The 14,982-nt window shown below is 36.2% G+C and overlaps 1 protein-coding gene and 1 pseudogene across 3 annotated transcripts; one reads left to right on the top strand and one right to left on the bottom strand.

Moving 5' to 3' along the window:
• Nucleotides 1-441: 441 nt before the first annotated feature.
• Nucleotides 442-578, bottom strand: LOC148370411 (U2 spliceosomal RNA; annotated as a pseudogene).
• A 2,411-nt stretch (nt 579-2,989) lies between these two features.
• On the top strand, nt 2,990-11,090 carry LOC148370410 (rho-related GTP-binding protein RhoA-C-like). Of its 3 annotated transcripts, XM_088332933.1 has the most exons (6): nt 2,990-3,047; nt 5,331-5,486; nt 7,276-7,396; nt 7,471-7,601; nt 8,602-8,772; nt 10,253-11,090. In XM_088332933.1, the coding sequence occupies exons 2-5, from the start codon at nt 5,331-5,333 to the stop codon at nt 8,770-8,772; spliced, it is 579 nt and encodes a 192-aa protein (XP_088189059.1). In that variant the 5' UTR covers nt 2,990-3,047; the 3' UTR covers nt 10,253-11,090. The 3 variants fall into 3 exon arrangements, with proteins under 3 accessions (XP_088189059.1, XP_088189057.1, XP_088189058.1); XM_088332931.1 differs by having other exon boundaries at nt 8,602-11,090; XM_088332932.1 differs by lacking the exon at nt 2,990-3,047 and adding an exon at nt 3,088-3,241 and having other exon boundaries at nt 8,602-11,090.
• Nucleotides 11,091-14,982: the final 3,892 nt, after the last annotated feature.

Below are 14,982 nucleotides of genomic sequence, written 5' to 3'. Positions count from 1 at the left end.
TTTGTTAATTAATTACTGATGCGACTTTTTGCTTATGTGGGCTGTGCCTAAATATAAAGCCACGATTTAAATTGAATAAAAGAATCATTGCTAAAGTATGAGTTTATTTTTGCATTCCTATATGTTCCTGAAATTTATGTTGATTATCTAAGCTAGGGGTCGGGAACCTATGGCTCGCGAGCCATATATGGCTCTTTCTATAAGTACCTATGGCTCGGAGACAAATTTGATTGCATGCAAATTTTCTCCATCTCGTCCAAATCGTAGGCTACTAATGGGGTTTTGGGGTTTTTAAGGGTTATTGATCTATCTTCGTTATTCACTATCCATTATCCGTTATCGGTCAGTTCATAATACGCTACAAAGCCCAGGAGCCGGGACTCTTACTCTCAGCCAAAAGGCCAAGCTAAGGTCCTAACCCTAAAGCTTTGCTGCGATCATTGCGAATGCACCGTTCCCGGAGGTACTGCAATACCGGGCCGATGCGTGGAGTGGACAGAGCAAGCTCATATTCCATCTCCGAAAGCATAAAGTGCTCATTTCAACAACCACAGCCAGCCAGAAGGCTGAGCTAGAATCCCAGAAATCCTGTTCAGATACACACAAAGTCAAAGCTGTCATTGAGATGGTGCTTGGCAGAATATATAGGGCACGTTTTCACTACAATTTACAGTCAAGGTGTCACACGAAAAAAAAAAAAAAACTCGTTCTGGCTGTACATCGCTAAAGAATCCGTTATATAAAACCTCACTATATGATCTCTCTTTAGTGTTCAGATACCTTATGATGAATCCACAGAACACACTGTTAAGAGAACTTAAAGTTTTTTGATTGGGTGAGTGGGAGGGATGGGTGGAGCTATGCAAAAAGTGCAAGCTCTCCCTCCCATCTCTCGCCCTACGCATAAGCACATCAGGCTCCCTGTTTGCAGAATGTTGTGACGTTTTTACAAAATAACAGCTTACATCTGGTTTTGAAACCAATATGTATGAAAAAAAGGGTCAAAATGAGTTTAACCTATCTTGAGTAATTGCAAGAAAGACACAAGTTTAAAATGGTAAGTTTGTTGATTTTGGGACACGGGCTCTGGCATTATTCTCTTTTCATAATTTTTATCAAATCATCAAAAATAAATGTGCTGAAGACTAAGCTTTTGTCTGGGGCGCGGGTTTAGCAATTGAGTAAATTTGTCTCATAATATATGGTGTGGCTCTTTCCCAAAATAAAATTAATATATTTTGCTTTTATGGCTCTTTGAGTCAAAACGGTTCCCGACCCCTGATCTAAGCGTTTAGGCTTTCAGTTACGACTCACTACAAAAAAAATGAAACAATTTTCTGCTCGTGTTCTATAAGTATAATGACCAGGCGTTTAGGCTTGGTGATGCCGGGCATTTTATTTGAATGAGGTTGTTGGGGCTGAAGTTTGCTGTAAAAGTGTCAGGGAGCCACTAGGGAGTGTCAAAGAGCAGTATGACCTCATGCAGTTTTAGAGCTGCTTGTACATGAAAGCAGATGGTCATTGATTAGACTCCCAGAAGGCTTAAGTACTACAGTATAAACTTTCACAAATCAGTAACATACAGAAAATGCACGCACTTAAATTGGAAGTTGTATCATAGTCAAAATGTTATTAATATTTTGGATTTCATTTGCATTTTAAATGCCAATATTAACTTTGGAATTCATCTAAATGTATTCTAAAATATTGAGTAAAAAATATATAATATTTTCTCCCTGTATTAAGTTAGATGTTTGACGTCAGGTCCCTATTTAAGATTTTAAACAGCTTTATAGATGTATTTCAGTTTCTGAGAAGTGTTGTACGAATAGATCTAGATTTTATCTAAAATGGTGACTGGAAGTTGGCATCCTCACCAGTCTTAAGTTATATTAGGCCACTGCATAAAAACCATTTGTCCATGTCATATATTCTATTGATTTAAAAGGTACAGTATGTAATGTTTACTCAGTGCCTCCTAATGGTATAAAAAAACTTACATTAAAAAAAAAAAAGATTTGAATACTATGTAATAATGCATAATCTATAATACAATGTTAATTTTTATTTGAAATCAACGGTTGAGAAATTGTATTTTTCATAGCTGAATACATACCTAGTACTCACTGCTATGTTTGTCATCTTGCTCCTACGCTGTGCTCATTTGGCACTGGTTTTCGTTTGCATTAAACAGTGCCTTCTGTTGGTCACATATTACACACTGGGGGTTTAAGGAATTAACATATCAATCCTTGACGAAAAATATCTAAAAATAAAGTATGTGGCAAAATGGATAAATGTACATGTACCTCTTTCTATGAAAGGGAAATAGTACAGAAAGAGACAGTGTGTAATTATTGCCTCCTGGTGGTAAAAAACATATCCATTAAAAAAATATTGATTTGAATACTAGGCAAAAAAACACGATCTATCATCCTAATGTTGATATTTGCAAATGTTGATATTTGCAAAAAAAAAAAAAATCTTGGGTCGAAATTTTTTTTTCACCTTGGAATCCCTTACTAGATCGGCGCCATGCTCTTCAAGCATCCAGCTGCCACACTGTGCTGTGTATCGCTGGCCCTCGCTTTTACCAGACAAAGTGCCATCTCCTGGTCAAACATTCCACTTTGAGGCCTTAAGGAGGGGAACGATTCGAAGGGAAAAAAATCTGTGTACAATGTACATGGTGACTCAAACCATTGGGTATTTTCTAAATTGAATAAAAACATGAATCTTATAATGATGTTTGACATTAAAATGAGTTAAAAAGAAAACAAACGTCCAAATGTATTTAGGGGAAGGGTCACTTTGGCCTTTGGCTTCAACCTTCATCCTTCTTTTCGTTTTGGGTGGTTAATTTTTTTTTGTATTTGATATTTGTTGCTACATGACTGAAAAAAAAATTGAAGGCAAAGCAAAACAAGTTTTGACGCCTAAGTAAAAAAACAAAAGATTATACGTATTATGCGCATGCGCTTCAATACTAGGCGGAGTCAACAAACAGACCAGAAGAGAAGGAAAGGCGGACGCAGGGACATTAAGAGGTAACTATTCAGTGACAACTTCCCCAATTTTACACAATTATGTTGTACTGACCATAAACAAATAATGCAGCAACGATTTATTTTATATTTTGTATTCATATTGAAGCGTAACCGCCGAGGTAAATCACCAATCCACTCCTAGTTTCTGCCTGACTGGTGGCTAACGTTAGCCGGATTGACGGGCCCGGCCTACGGTACACTTGACGCCGAACTTCGAATTCTTCTTCGAACGAAAGTCGAACTTTAGTTTCTGGACAATTGATATAAACTCTGAAGTCGTATGTCAATTTAACATATTGCGTACTAATTTGGCCTCGTTTTAGTCAACACATTGACTTATTTTTTTTCGACGATACTAGATGGGACGATATGTTTTCCGGTTTGCACTATAATCATGATACTATGTGATTTGATAGGGACTTGTGCATTGTTTCCGTGAATATCACCAATGTAAAATAGTTTAAGTCATAACGATTTAATATAATTAAATCATAATTATCTTGTCATTGATTACAATTTAGAGTACATTGCTTACGAGATTAGACGTAGCACTCCAAGATCCATCCATCCTTTATTTGCACCGCTTATCGTCAGTAGGGTCGCGGGGTGCTGGAGCCCATCCCCGCTAGCTTTGGGCAGTGGGCAGGGGACACCCTGAACTTGTTGCCAGCTAGACACAGGACAGACAATCCGCTCGCTCATTCACACCTAGGGACAATTTGGACTGGCCAATTAACCTGACATGCATGTTTTTGGAATATGGAAGAAAACCTGAGTGCCCGGAGTAAACCCACGCAAGCACGGGGAGAACATGCAAACTCCACACAGGAGGTTTGATCTCATGATCTCAGAACTGTGCCGCACACGCGCTAACCACAGCGCCGCCGTGCTGCCCGTGCTCCAAGATAAACATTTAATGAAATTGTTGTAATCAAAATAAGATTTAAAAAAAAAAACAAAAAAAAAACACTAATGACAATAGGAAATATTATTCTAGTTCTTGTAGACCTCCCTGAGTTTTAAGTGAATCATTGAATTATTAAATAATTAAGTCAAGTCATTTTTTTTTTTATTTGTATAGCCCTTAATCACAAAGACTCTCCTAGGGCTGCACAGGGTAATGGATGAACCAGTTAAAATCTAGTGATATGCCCGTCAGTTATTTCTAATTTTACCCCAAACCTTTTTTTTTATAATGTCTGTGCAACATACATGTTTATGTATTAATAAATGTTTACAATGTAAATAGTGAAAAGCATTTTCCTATACAAAGGCAAGTTATTATTTCAGTTTTGTGTGCTTATTTAGGGCAGTGATGGCTCAGGGGAAGTCTTGTCAAATGCATTTTACCATGTCAAGTATATTGACAATGTTGAAAAAGAGTTGCCCCCTTATTAATTATTTAAGTAAAGATAATGTGTTTATTTTTCTGATGAGCAAAATAAAATAGATGTATTAAATAGGAATTTAGTGGAATTAAAATTTTGGGTTGGACAGTAATCAAGATAGAATAGCATGCAATATGCATATGGGCTTATTTTTTTTTCCCTTCAAAATACATTAAATGTAACTTAGGAAAATAATACCCCAATTGGCAACCCTTTGAGACTCTTTGTGATTAAGGGCTATACAAATAAAAATGACTTGATTTGACAGATCTTCTCAGAGATTTCAATAGAATCCAATTATTATATTGTCATTGATTACAATGTTAGAGTACATTGTTTCTGAGTTTACACGTGGCACTCTGGGATCAACATGTAATGAAACACTTAAAAGAAGAAAGGATAATAAACGTTCAACTTTAAAAGAATTCCCTTTTAAATAATTGAACTTAATGATTTTATATATATATATATATATATATATATACTTGTTATTATTATTGATGCACAAAATCAAAGCTATGTGCTGAAAATGACAATTTAAAAAGTTTGTCAGAAAAACTCAAACACAAAAATAAAGTACCATAAAACGGTAAACATTTATTTTGCATTGAAATTATACAAAAGGTTTATTGTAAAATTATAACTGATTGGCTTATAACTAGATTTAACTAGTTATTCCATTAAATTCTCTTAAAACAAAAAGGAAGTCATTCTTCAAAAAAAGGAAACTACAAGCAAGTTCAATGAACTTAATGATTAAGGTGGCTTTTTCTGTTGATAGTTAGTAGATGTTCTCCTTTTTCAAAGTACATATTTGGGAGATATTTTTTAATACCACCTACTAACAAATCTCAATGCCATGTTTACAAGGCTTGTTTTGAAATTCTTTCTGTAGATGGCTGCTATCAGGAAAAAGTTGGTCATAGTTGGGGATGGCGCATGTGGAAAGACCTGTCTGCTCATTGTCTTCAGTAAAGATCAGTTCCCGGAGGTTTACGTGCCCACTGTGTTTGAGAACTATGTGGCTGACATTGAAGTGGATGGCAAACAGGTGAGACATTTGTTTCTCCTATCAAGAGCTCCACAGTGTGCTATTGTGAGATTACAGAAAGATAGAGTAGTTCTACATCTTTCAAACTTAATCCAATTCAGGTTGGTGATCAAAGTCCTACTTTATCTATCCTTCATAGTAAAATAACCAGTGTCAACCCCTCAATGTTCCGCCGGCGGGCCATCAGACTTTTGAGAAGCAAATACTTGTCTTTACGATGTTACCAGTCACTGAAATGCATCATGCCGTGTATCATTCGGAATGTTGAACTTGTTATTCAAGATGTGATGATCATTTCAAAACGTACTCATCACAGAAAGATCACGATCATTCTTAAAAACTGGTACTGAAACCTATAAAGACGGTATAACTCACCCAAAAAGTGACGTAGTATTCCACTAATGAAACAAGTCTCTGATAAGCAAAGTTGTGTCTTTACGATGTTACCAGTCACTGAAATACGTCATGTCACAATTAATTGTACATCTTAAACTTTTGTAATTTGTATAAAGTCCACATCTTTTCAATGAAGTGTTTATCTAACTAGCAATTTAGTCATTAGCATGTAGATTTATATAAGTAACATAGATACATTTATTAGAAATAATAATAATGCCTTAATATAAATGTTGTTTTGTAAACTAACATTCCTTTGGATTAGCGTGCAACTGCATTTTTTATCTTCTTCAGAATGTTTGTATTGTCTTGGTTGAACAAATTCTTCAGCCTTTATGTACTAGACTATTTATATCACATATTTATATCATTCTGCTCTCTTACTCGAGAGCGATTACAATAAACGTCTTCTACCACTTCTCAGTGCTTTCTGTCATTACTATGATAAGGGCTCTCGTAAAGATAAAAAATATTGGTAATATTAAAACTTGAATCAGAGCAAATAGACATTATTCTACTCTGATGCTGTATTCAATTGAAGTGTTTGTAATGAAATTAGTGTATTTTTTTCATCTGTGCACCTCATTTTTGCACTTTGTTCAATTTTGTACTTTATTACTGCAATATTGAATTGAAGATTTTGCAACATGTTACCTCACCTGTGCATTGTTCCTTAAAAGGTTTTAACCTCACGGGCTGAAGTCCTGGACTGTTGCATTTGTTTTAATAAGAAGAACATAATGTTAAGTTAATAATGATTTATTGATTATTTCTTGACCATTAAATTACTCTTCTTTGTTAGGCTGTAGACTATGTCTAATATTAAGCTCATATTATCATAGTAGCAGATGGGGGAAAATGATAATAGATTTGTCAATTGTGATTATTTGTGTGACAATTGTCTCTAGAAATTGTTATGACAGCCTTACTATGACAACTTATCACTCTAGCCTTGTGTGTGCATCTTCTTAACTCCTCTAACTCCTCTTCTCTATAACTTATACCAATGTATGAAGCAATGAATAAAGTAAAAAAATATTTCGAATTTTACGGATACCAATTCTCTGCCTAGACTTTTCATACCAGCCACGACTGGCTTCAAATGCGATGCTCTTTTTATCACTATTAAGATGCTCCTCGCACACAGTTTTTTTTCTCCAGATAATCATAAATGGCAAGAACTAAGACCTGTTAGACACATGGTTCGTCTCACTCAAATGCTCTTGGGTCGTTCGAAATCTGAAATTCAGTTGAAAGCGAAGGCTAATTATCCCAAAGATGTTGTTCAAGGGGGCAGGTGTTCGAAAGCTGAGACATCTCTGTATTTATTTCATACTAAGTTGAATGAAATCTGATGCAAAGCAATACATTATTGCCTTCACTCTCATTCCAGGTCGAACTAGCGCTTTGGGATACAGCAGGTCAAGAAGACTACGACCGACTGAGGCCTCTCTCCTACCCTGACACTGATGTGATTCTCATGTGTTTCTCTGTCGACAGTCCGGACAGTTTAGGTAGCGTTTGTGAAAAATGTATGTTGTTGACCTTTTCCTGATAAATAAAGCATTATCTGTTCTTCTCCTGGCAGAAAATATTCCAGAGAAATGGACACCGGAAGTAAAACACTTCTGCCCCAATGTTCCCATCATCCTTGTGGGTAATAAAAAAGACCTGCGCAACGATGAACACACCAGACGAGAGCTTGCAAAAATGAAACAGGTAAAGGGATTTTGTAAGATTTTATATTTTTATTAAGTATGCATCGAAAATCAATTTGGGCCTTGGCCAAAACACCAAAACCACACCACCGGAAAAAATTACAAATTAAACGAAACTTTTAATTAGCTTGACTAAAAGGCCTAAAATAAAATGATAAATAACTGCCTGGCATATTACTTGCTGATGATTTGAAATTGAATTCTCATTTACAAAAAAGGCATTTTAAGTGATTTAAAGAAATTTCTGAACAACAAAATACAACAGATAAAGTAAAACTGCTGAGGTATCTGAAATGAAAATAAACACAAAGTAATTTTAATTTAGTACTTTGAATATTCTTTCGGGTTATAACGAAAAATAAATGGGTTTTAGCTGCTGCACTAAACAGTCAATCTCCCTTTTTAGTACATATTTTTTGCTAGTTCTCCCCCCTGCGTGTGTTGGTTTTCCCATCCCATAGGAAAGCAATTAGAGCTTTGTCAATAGATTTAAAAAAATATTTGGGGAGATAGTGTGGGATACATTGAACCAGGTCAAGTAACTTTGGAAGCACACTTGTTTTTGTTTTTTTGTTTTTTTTTTCCAATTTACTTTCTCTGCTTAGATCTACCCACAATACACATAGCAACTTCTGACAGATACATTTACTTTGCACCACAGATAAGTGTTTGATGAGAAGTAGCTGTCAGACCAACGTGTTTTTCGCCATATTGGCCACTATGGATTGTCTGCAAGAAATATTTGTGTTTTTTTTCCCCTCATGCTTGTCTTAAAATTGTTTTCCAAAGGCATTAAAAAAGTCTTTGAAAGTCTTGAATTTAACTTGCCTTAAGTTGTAGGAACCATGGAATGTTTTATTTTTTCTTTCGGCCAAAACCGCAAAGGTTTTTTTTTTATCATTTTAGCGAAAATAATTCTGCATAATATTTGGTGCATCCCTAATTCTTTATATTGCATACATTTGTTTATTACAAATATAAACACATCAAACAATTTGCAGGAGCCAGTGAGATGTGAAGACGGCAAAGAGATGGCTAACCGCATCTGCGCCAGCGGCTACCAGGAATGCTCAGCCAAAACCAAAGATGGCGTGCGGGAGGTCTTTGAGATGGCAACCAGAGCTGCGCTGCAGGCCAAGAAACGCAAGAAGTCCACCTGCTCTCTTCTATAGGTTGTCACAACGCAACCTTTCCTTTTAAGTGCAGATCAAAGCATTAAGAGATAAGGGCAGGGGGTGGGGTCAAAAAGTGATATGGACTCTCAATTTCTGATCATCCATCCTTCATCGGGCTGATTTGACGTAAAATTCATCCACTTTGAAACTTTGGCCTGTGTGTACATTTAACTTGTATGTAAAAAATACTTTGGAAAGGTTGATGGCAATATTAGGCGGGGAGGGGTTCAAATGTGCCATAATAGGAAAGAGTCGACAGGGCCAAAGATAGAGACATTTGGTTAGTCCGGTATGTAATTTAAGAGAGATTTTGAGCAAAGACAATGTCCTAAGTGTTTTTTAATGATTATGTCACCTACTCATAGTGCCTTGAGAGCAGCAATAGGGCTAAATAAGGGTAAAATTAAACCTTTTTACAACTGTCGTCGTTGGCCTACGTTCCGACCAGGGTGCTATGCATGGGGAGGCTCAAACCGGATTGAATGAGATTTTAGTCCTCCAACACAATGTATTGTGCGTGTGACCACATGGTGCTTACTTTTCTCTAGTGCCGGTATGTATCCCACGAATGTGTATGTGTGTTTATACTTTAGTCTATTGACTACGTGGTAGTGTATGGCTAGGCCTTCTGGGACATTGACAGAAACGTCTTTATTTCCAATTATTTACTTGTGAAAGCCATATCCTGTGGCTACGGCTGGTAAAGGAAGAGTGATCTTTTAGTATCCTGACTTCATGAAAACCATAAATTGTAGACACCTGGAATATGACGAATCTATTCAGAAGTGGGTTGGTATATTAATTGTCTTATGGCAAAGAAAGAAACATGATAATAAGCTAATGCGTTCCTTACCCCGGACGAGAACAGTAAAAATTAAAAAGTAGTATATATTGGGGGCGGCAGTAGCTCAGGAGGTAGAGCGATCGTTTTAGGATTAAGGGATCCCAGTTCGAATCCCGGCTTGTCCGTGTTACATGTCGAAGTGTCCTTGGGTAAGACATTGAACCCCCAATTACCCCCAATAAGCAGGTTAGCGCCTTACATGGCTGCACAGATCACGGCCGCTATTGGGAAATGTGAAGCACAATGTAAAGCGCTTTGGGAAGTCATTGACTTGAAAAGCTCTATATAAATGCAGATCATTTCATTTCATATAGTACTTCTTATATGTAATATACGTGTATAATAAACAAGTAAAGGAATAATGGTGTATGATTAAGTTTAGCTGGCACAGTGGAGTTAGTGGGTTGATGCAGGAGGGAAATTGATTTGACTAAAAACTGATTTTAATGTAAGGGTTGTCAAGCCTTTACAATATAGCCTTGTCTTAATCAACTCGTATTTTAAATAATAATCCGATCTTCAATAGGTTAAGGCCATGCAATTTAGCAAGCATAGTGATTTGTGTGCCTTTTTCGTATTTCTTGATAACTGCAAATTTCGTTTCTATTGTAATCGTTTTTCTCTCCCCTTTAGCATACCTGCAAGCCTTGGGATTTATAGCGAATAAATACAATACCAACTTACAGTATTGTACCACCGACTCGCAAAGTCTTTTCGAAGCACAAAAACTTCTGAACGGAACGAAGAGAGGCATTGTGGGTGAAAGTTCATTCTTATGATGCGATGAGCAACCAATAGCAGACCAGCATTTTATATGAAGTTGACAAATACCAGACCGGCATCTTGGAGAGGTAACTCGCGCAGTCCTACGCCTGAACACGGAAAAGATTTTGGCCGCACAAAATATTTTGTTGTCGTATGGTGGGGAAAATGCCGTAAAAAGGTTTCCCCAAAATATATTCTCCCACACTGTAAAGTGAAAAGATTAGAAGGATGGGACACTATCCCGGGGGTGTACTGTACTAAACAAAGGTAAGATTGAATTAAATTTCTTGTGACTTTTAAGACCTTGTGTGTGCTCACATTTAAGATGAGATTTGTTTCAATCAGTGGTTAAAGTACAGAGTGTTGTGGTTCGTACATTGAATATTACTTTTTTAAAAATCATCTTAATTACCATTAATTTTCAAGATGTACTGTTTAAGTCAAAACGCCTTTTAAGGACATTTTGATGATGTTTTTACTATTTACCAGAATTTTGTCACCATTCTTTTAGATGTTCACTAATTTTCTTTGTTTTCTGGATTAATACCGCTATTCTATGTTTAGTTCATCCTCACTTACCAGCAGTGTCATATAATTCATTAAAGTCTCTAAGGCTTTACAAGGGTGTGATTTGGTTTTGGACCGCAACTGCTTAGAATATTTTATTTCCTCAAATAAATTGGTATTGGGGTTTTGTGTCTATCAATTGCATGTTTTTGTGAATATTTACTGCACTATGTGCTTATTCAGTGTGTCGAAATAGAACCTGTCTGCAGCTTACTTGTGTTCTTATGGGACTATTTGGTGCCAACCAAGTATAACTTAAAGATAAAATGGGTATTTTAATTATCAACAAGGTTAAACTTAAAGATTTTTCATGATCAATTGAAGTAGGAATACATTTCTAGTCTTTTTCATTAAATTAGTTTGTATAGTCTAGATTAGAAATATAAATCTAATATAGGTTCTAATCTGACTGAATAATCCATTTGCAATGGCTGGTTAGTCATTCAATTTTCCAATTAATTTTGCATATAATGTAATGTGCTGGCGGTGCGGCAGCTGAGAGATAAGCGAGTCAACGGCACAGTTCTGAGGTCATGGGTTCTAATCCAGCTACCAGCCTTCCTGTGCTGAGTTTGCAAGCTCTCCCCCCTGCTTGTGTTGGTTTTCCCATCCCATAGGCAAGCAATTAGAGCTTTTTCAATAGGTTTAAAAAAAAAAAAGATTTGGGGAGATAGAGTGGGATACATTGAACCAGATAAAGAAACTGGAAGCACACTTGGGTTTTTTTTTTTTCAATTTACTTTCTCTGTTGAGGATAGATGGATAATTCTCCTTCTTTTGGTCCAATTTTTCTTTCTCAAATAATGGAAAGAAGTGTTTTTGGCAAAGAATTTGCACATCCTTTGTAATCTTTATACCCAAATATTTAAAGCCATTTTTAGAGAATTTCCAGGGGAGCTGATCATCTTATATTTGGAGAGCTAAATTGTTGAGGGGTAACAATCACTTTTGTTAAAGTTTAGTTTGTTTCCAGAGATGGCACCAAAGCTTCTGAGGTCGTGGATAATCCGGGGAGAGCACGAGACTGGGTTTGATACCTACAATAATCAATTATCCGCATATACTCTGTCTTGGTCCTATGAGCTGTTACGGAGGGAGCTTGGAGATTATCAAAAAGGTGTTCCATTTCAGAGACATCAGTAATCAATTCTGATTTTTACAAATTTGAATAGAAGGTTGTGAACCTGTTTTTAATTTCTTCCTGGTCGATGGTTAGTTCATCGTTGTTTTTTCTTTTGAATTTGTAGGATATGTTGAGAAGCTGAGCGACATTTAAGTTGGTGTGCTAACAATCGTCCAACTTTGTTGCCATGCTCATAAGTATACCCCCGTGATTTTAGTAAAATTCGCTCCGTTTTTTTTCCCGTTGATAGTAAGTTATATTGTGTTTCGAGGTCCAGCTTCCCTTTACAAAGTTCAGGGGAAGGGAAACCGTATTGAGTATCCACCATGGATATGCCTTCAATTGACTCTTGCCTACTTATTTTCATTGTATTTGTTTTGGTCGAATCTGATATAATTTCCCCCTGAATACAGCTTTAAGTGTTTCCCATTGGAGAGAAGTGGAGATGTAATTTGTTTGGTTGAAAGACATAAAATCCTCAATCAGCCACAAGCGCTGTGTCATCTGCAATTGTGATATCAATTCACAAAAGCTCTCAGTTCTGTCTAGTTTCCAGCAGAAGGGGTCTAATGGTAAATAGGGGATACATGGTCCAGAACAGTGTTTCTCAATCTTTTTTAAGCTGAGGCACACTTTTTTTAGTCGAACAGAATCTTGAGGCACACTTGTCGAAAATGTTATGATAGTAATTCCTAGCACGATTTTTTTTATATATTTCTAAGGCATAAATGAACATGTTGCCTAAATTGACAGTGTAACATTTTTATCATTGTTTCTGGTCACCGTGGATCTGGAGGTAATACAGGTTATTTATTTTGGTTTATAATTTTACAGTAATTTGAGATTTTACTATATCACTTTTATACGTTTTTCTACATATTTATTTTTCTAAAATACAATAGTACAAAAATAACACTTTAAATGAACAAAAAGATTTGCCAGTACGACTTTTTATTTCACTACATTAACTTTTTCTGCTTGTTATTTTTAAACAAATTATCAATCCAAATGAGTACAATTAAAAGCAATATTTTTACACTAAATAATTGTATTATTTGTATTGGAGTACAACCTTGAACAACTTCATTAAACAAAAGAGGTCATTAATAACATTTCCCTGTCTACCTCATAATTAATATATAAAGGGTGAAAGAATAGGAAACTGCTGCTGGGTAGATGAATGTTAAAGGTTTTTGGCTGACCACTGTAATAAAAGGAAATATACTGAACAATGGCATGTTTTTTTTTTTTTTTTTTATGGAAAGATAATATCGGGAAATTTCCTGTGACACGCTAGACAAGGTCTCTCACCACACTAGTGTGCCCCGGCGCACTGGTTGATAAACGCTGGTCCAGAAGTAACTGGGCATGATCTGACTCTGTAATTGCTGAGTATTCAACTTTTTGAAGGAGGAAAGAAGGTTCTGGTCTATAAAAATAGTCTATTCTGCTATATGAGTGATGTACATTCGGAAAAAAAGGTAAGGACTTTCTCTGTGGGAACAAAAACCGCCAGGGGTCAACACTACCTATCTGATCCACAAAAGCAAACAGTAGCATGGCATTCTTGGAGAGATTTTTAGATTTAGAATTGGAACGATCAAGCGTCAAATTCATCACACAAATCAAGTCCCCACCAAAAATCAGTTTTTGTTAATTCCGATCTGGAATTAACAAAACTTTACCAATAAACTCATCATCCCAATTTGGGGCGGAAATGTTTACCAAAACCACAGGCTTATGATGGAGAAGCCCTGAAACCAGCGCACAATTCCCTTGTGGGTCTGAGGTGACAGCAGTTGCATTAAATTGTATTCTCTTGTGTATTAGTACGGCCGCTCCACAAGTTCTAGAATTAAGACTAGAGTGGAACATATAGAGGGCTCCGAGCTCTGTGCTAAAAATAGTAACAGGGCTTCGTTTTTAGCACAGAGCTCGGAGCCCTCTATTCCCCACCCACCCTCTTTTAAATCTGATTTGATCCTTCACCAACATGTGAGTTTCCTGTAGAAATGCAATATCACATTTTAAATATTGAGATGATAAAATATCCCGGCTTTTTTAACATGCCAATTTAAACCCTTCACATTCCAACTAATAAATCGTGCAGCAGGAATCTCTGTATCTATATTGTTTACCGCGTTTAACTAATAAAAATAAGAATTACAGGAAGATAATTCAGATAACAAAAGAAAAAGTAAAACAAACATGTCAAGGTGCACAGTTCGGATTATTTTTGCTCTCTTGTGAATAGAGAAGAATGTGGGTTGCAAAAGTTGTGGTGGTGTCCCTACCCCTGCCCAAAATTAAGAACAAAAACAGAACTAAAACTAAGCCTATACATGACATTCACCCTGAGGTAAGCTGCAGACTAAACACTATTTCAAAAAACTTCCGGTAACACGTCTTCTTCTACCTTGTACACTGGAAGTGCTCTAAAAAAAAATCAAAATAAAATTCAACGACTCTTCTTTGTAACATATACATAAGAAAAAGTCAAGTCATGTATATTGTCAAGCAATTGAGTAATATACAAGATGACAACCTCCGTATCCAAAAATATCAGCGATTATACATAGCGAGATTCTAGGATATAGAACAGTTATAATATTGATCAGTCAAGAAATAGTATCAATTTTCATACCTTCGTTCCAAGGATCAGTAACACATGTTGAAGTAGTGAGTTTACACATAGTCAGGTTGGATGAATAATCATCACCAGGATGACAGTAAAAATCACGCTACATCCAAGTCCTTGCCAAACCTCTGGTCAAAAAACTTTTGAGCTTCATCAGGCAAGTCGAAATGCTCAGGTGGTGTAGAAAAAACATTGGGCCCCATCATTTCCATCAAAACCTCTGACATAAACTTTACAGGGTACAAATATTGTGACGGGAGGCTGAAAGCC

This window comes from Urocampus carinirostris, chromosome 3, assembly GCF_059441175.1.
Source record: "Urocampus carinirostris isolate Australia breed hairy pipefish chromosome 3, RoL_Ucar_1.0, whole genome shotgun sequence".
NCBI classification, from domain to species: Eukaryota; Metazoa; Chordata; class Actinopteri; order Syngnathiformes; family Syngnathidae; genus Urocampus; species Urocampus carinirostris.
This window is presented reverse-complemented; position numbering and strand designations above follow the sequence as displayed.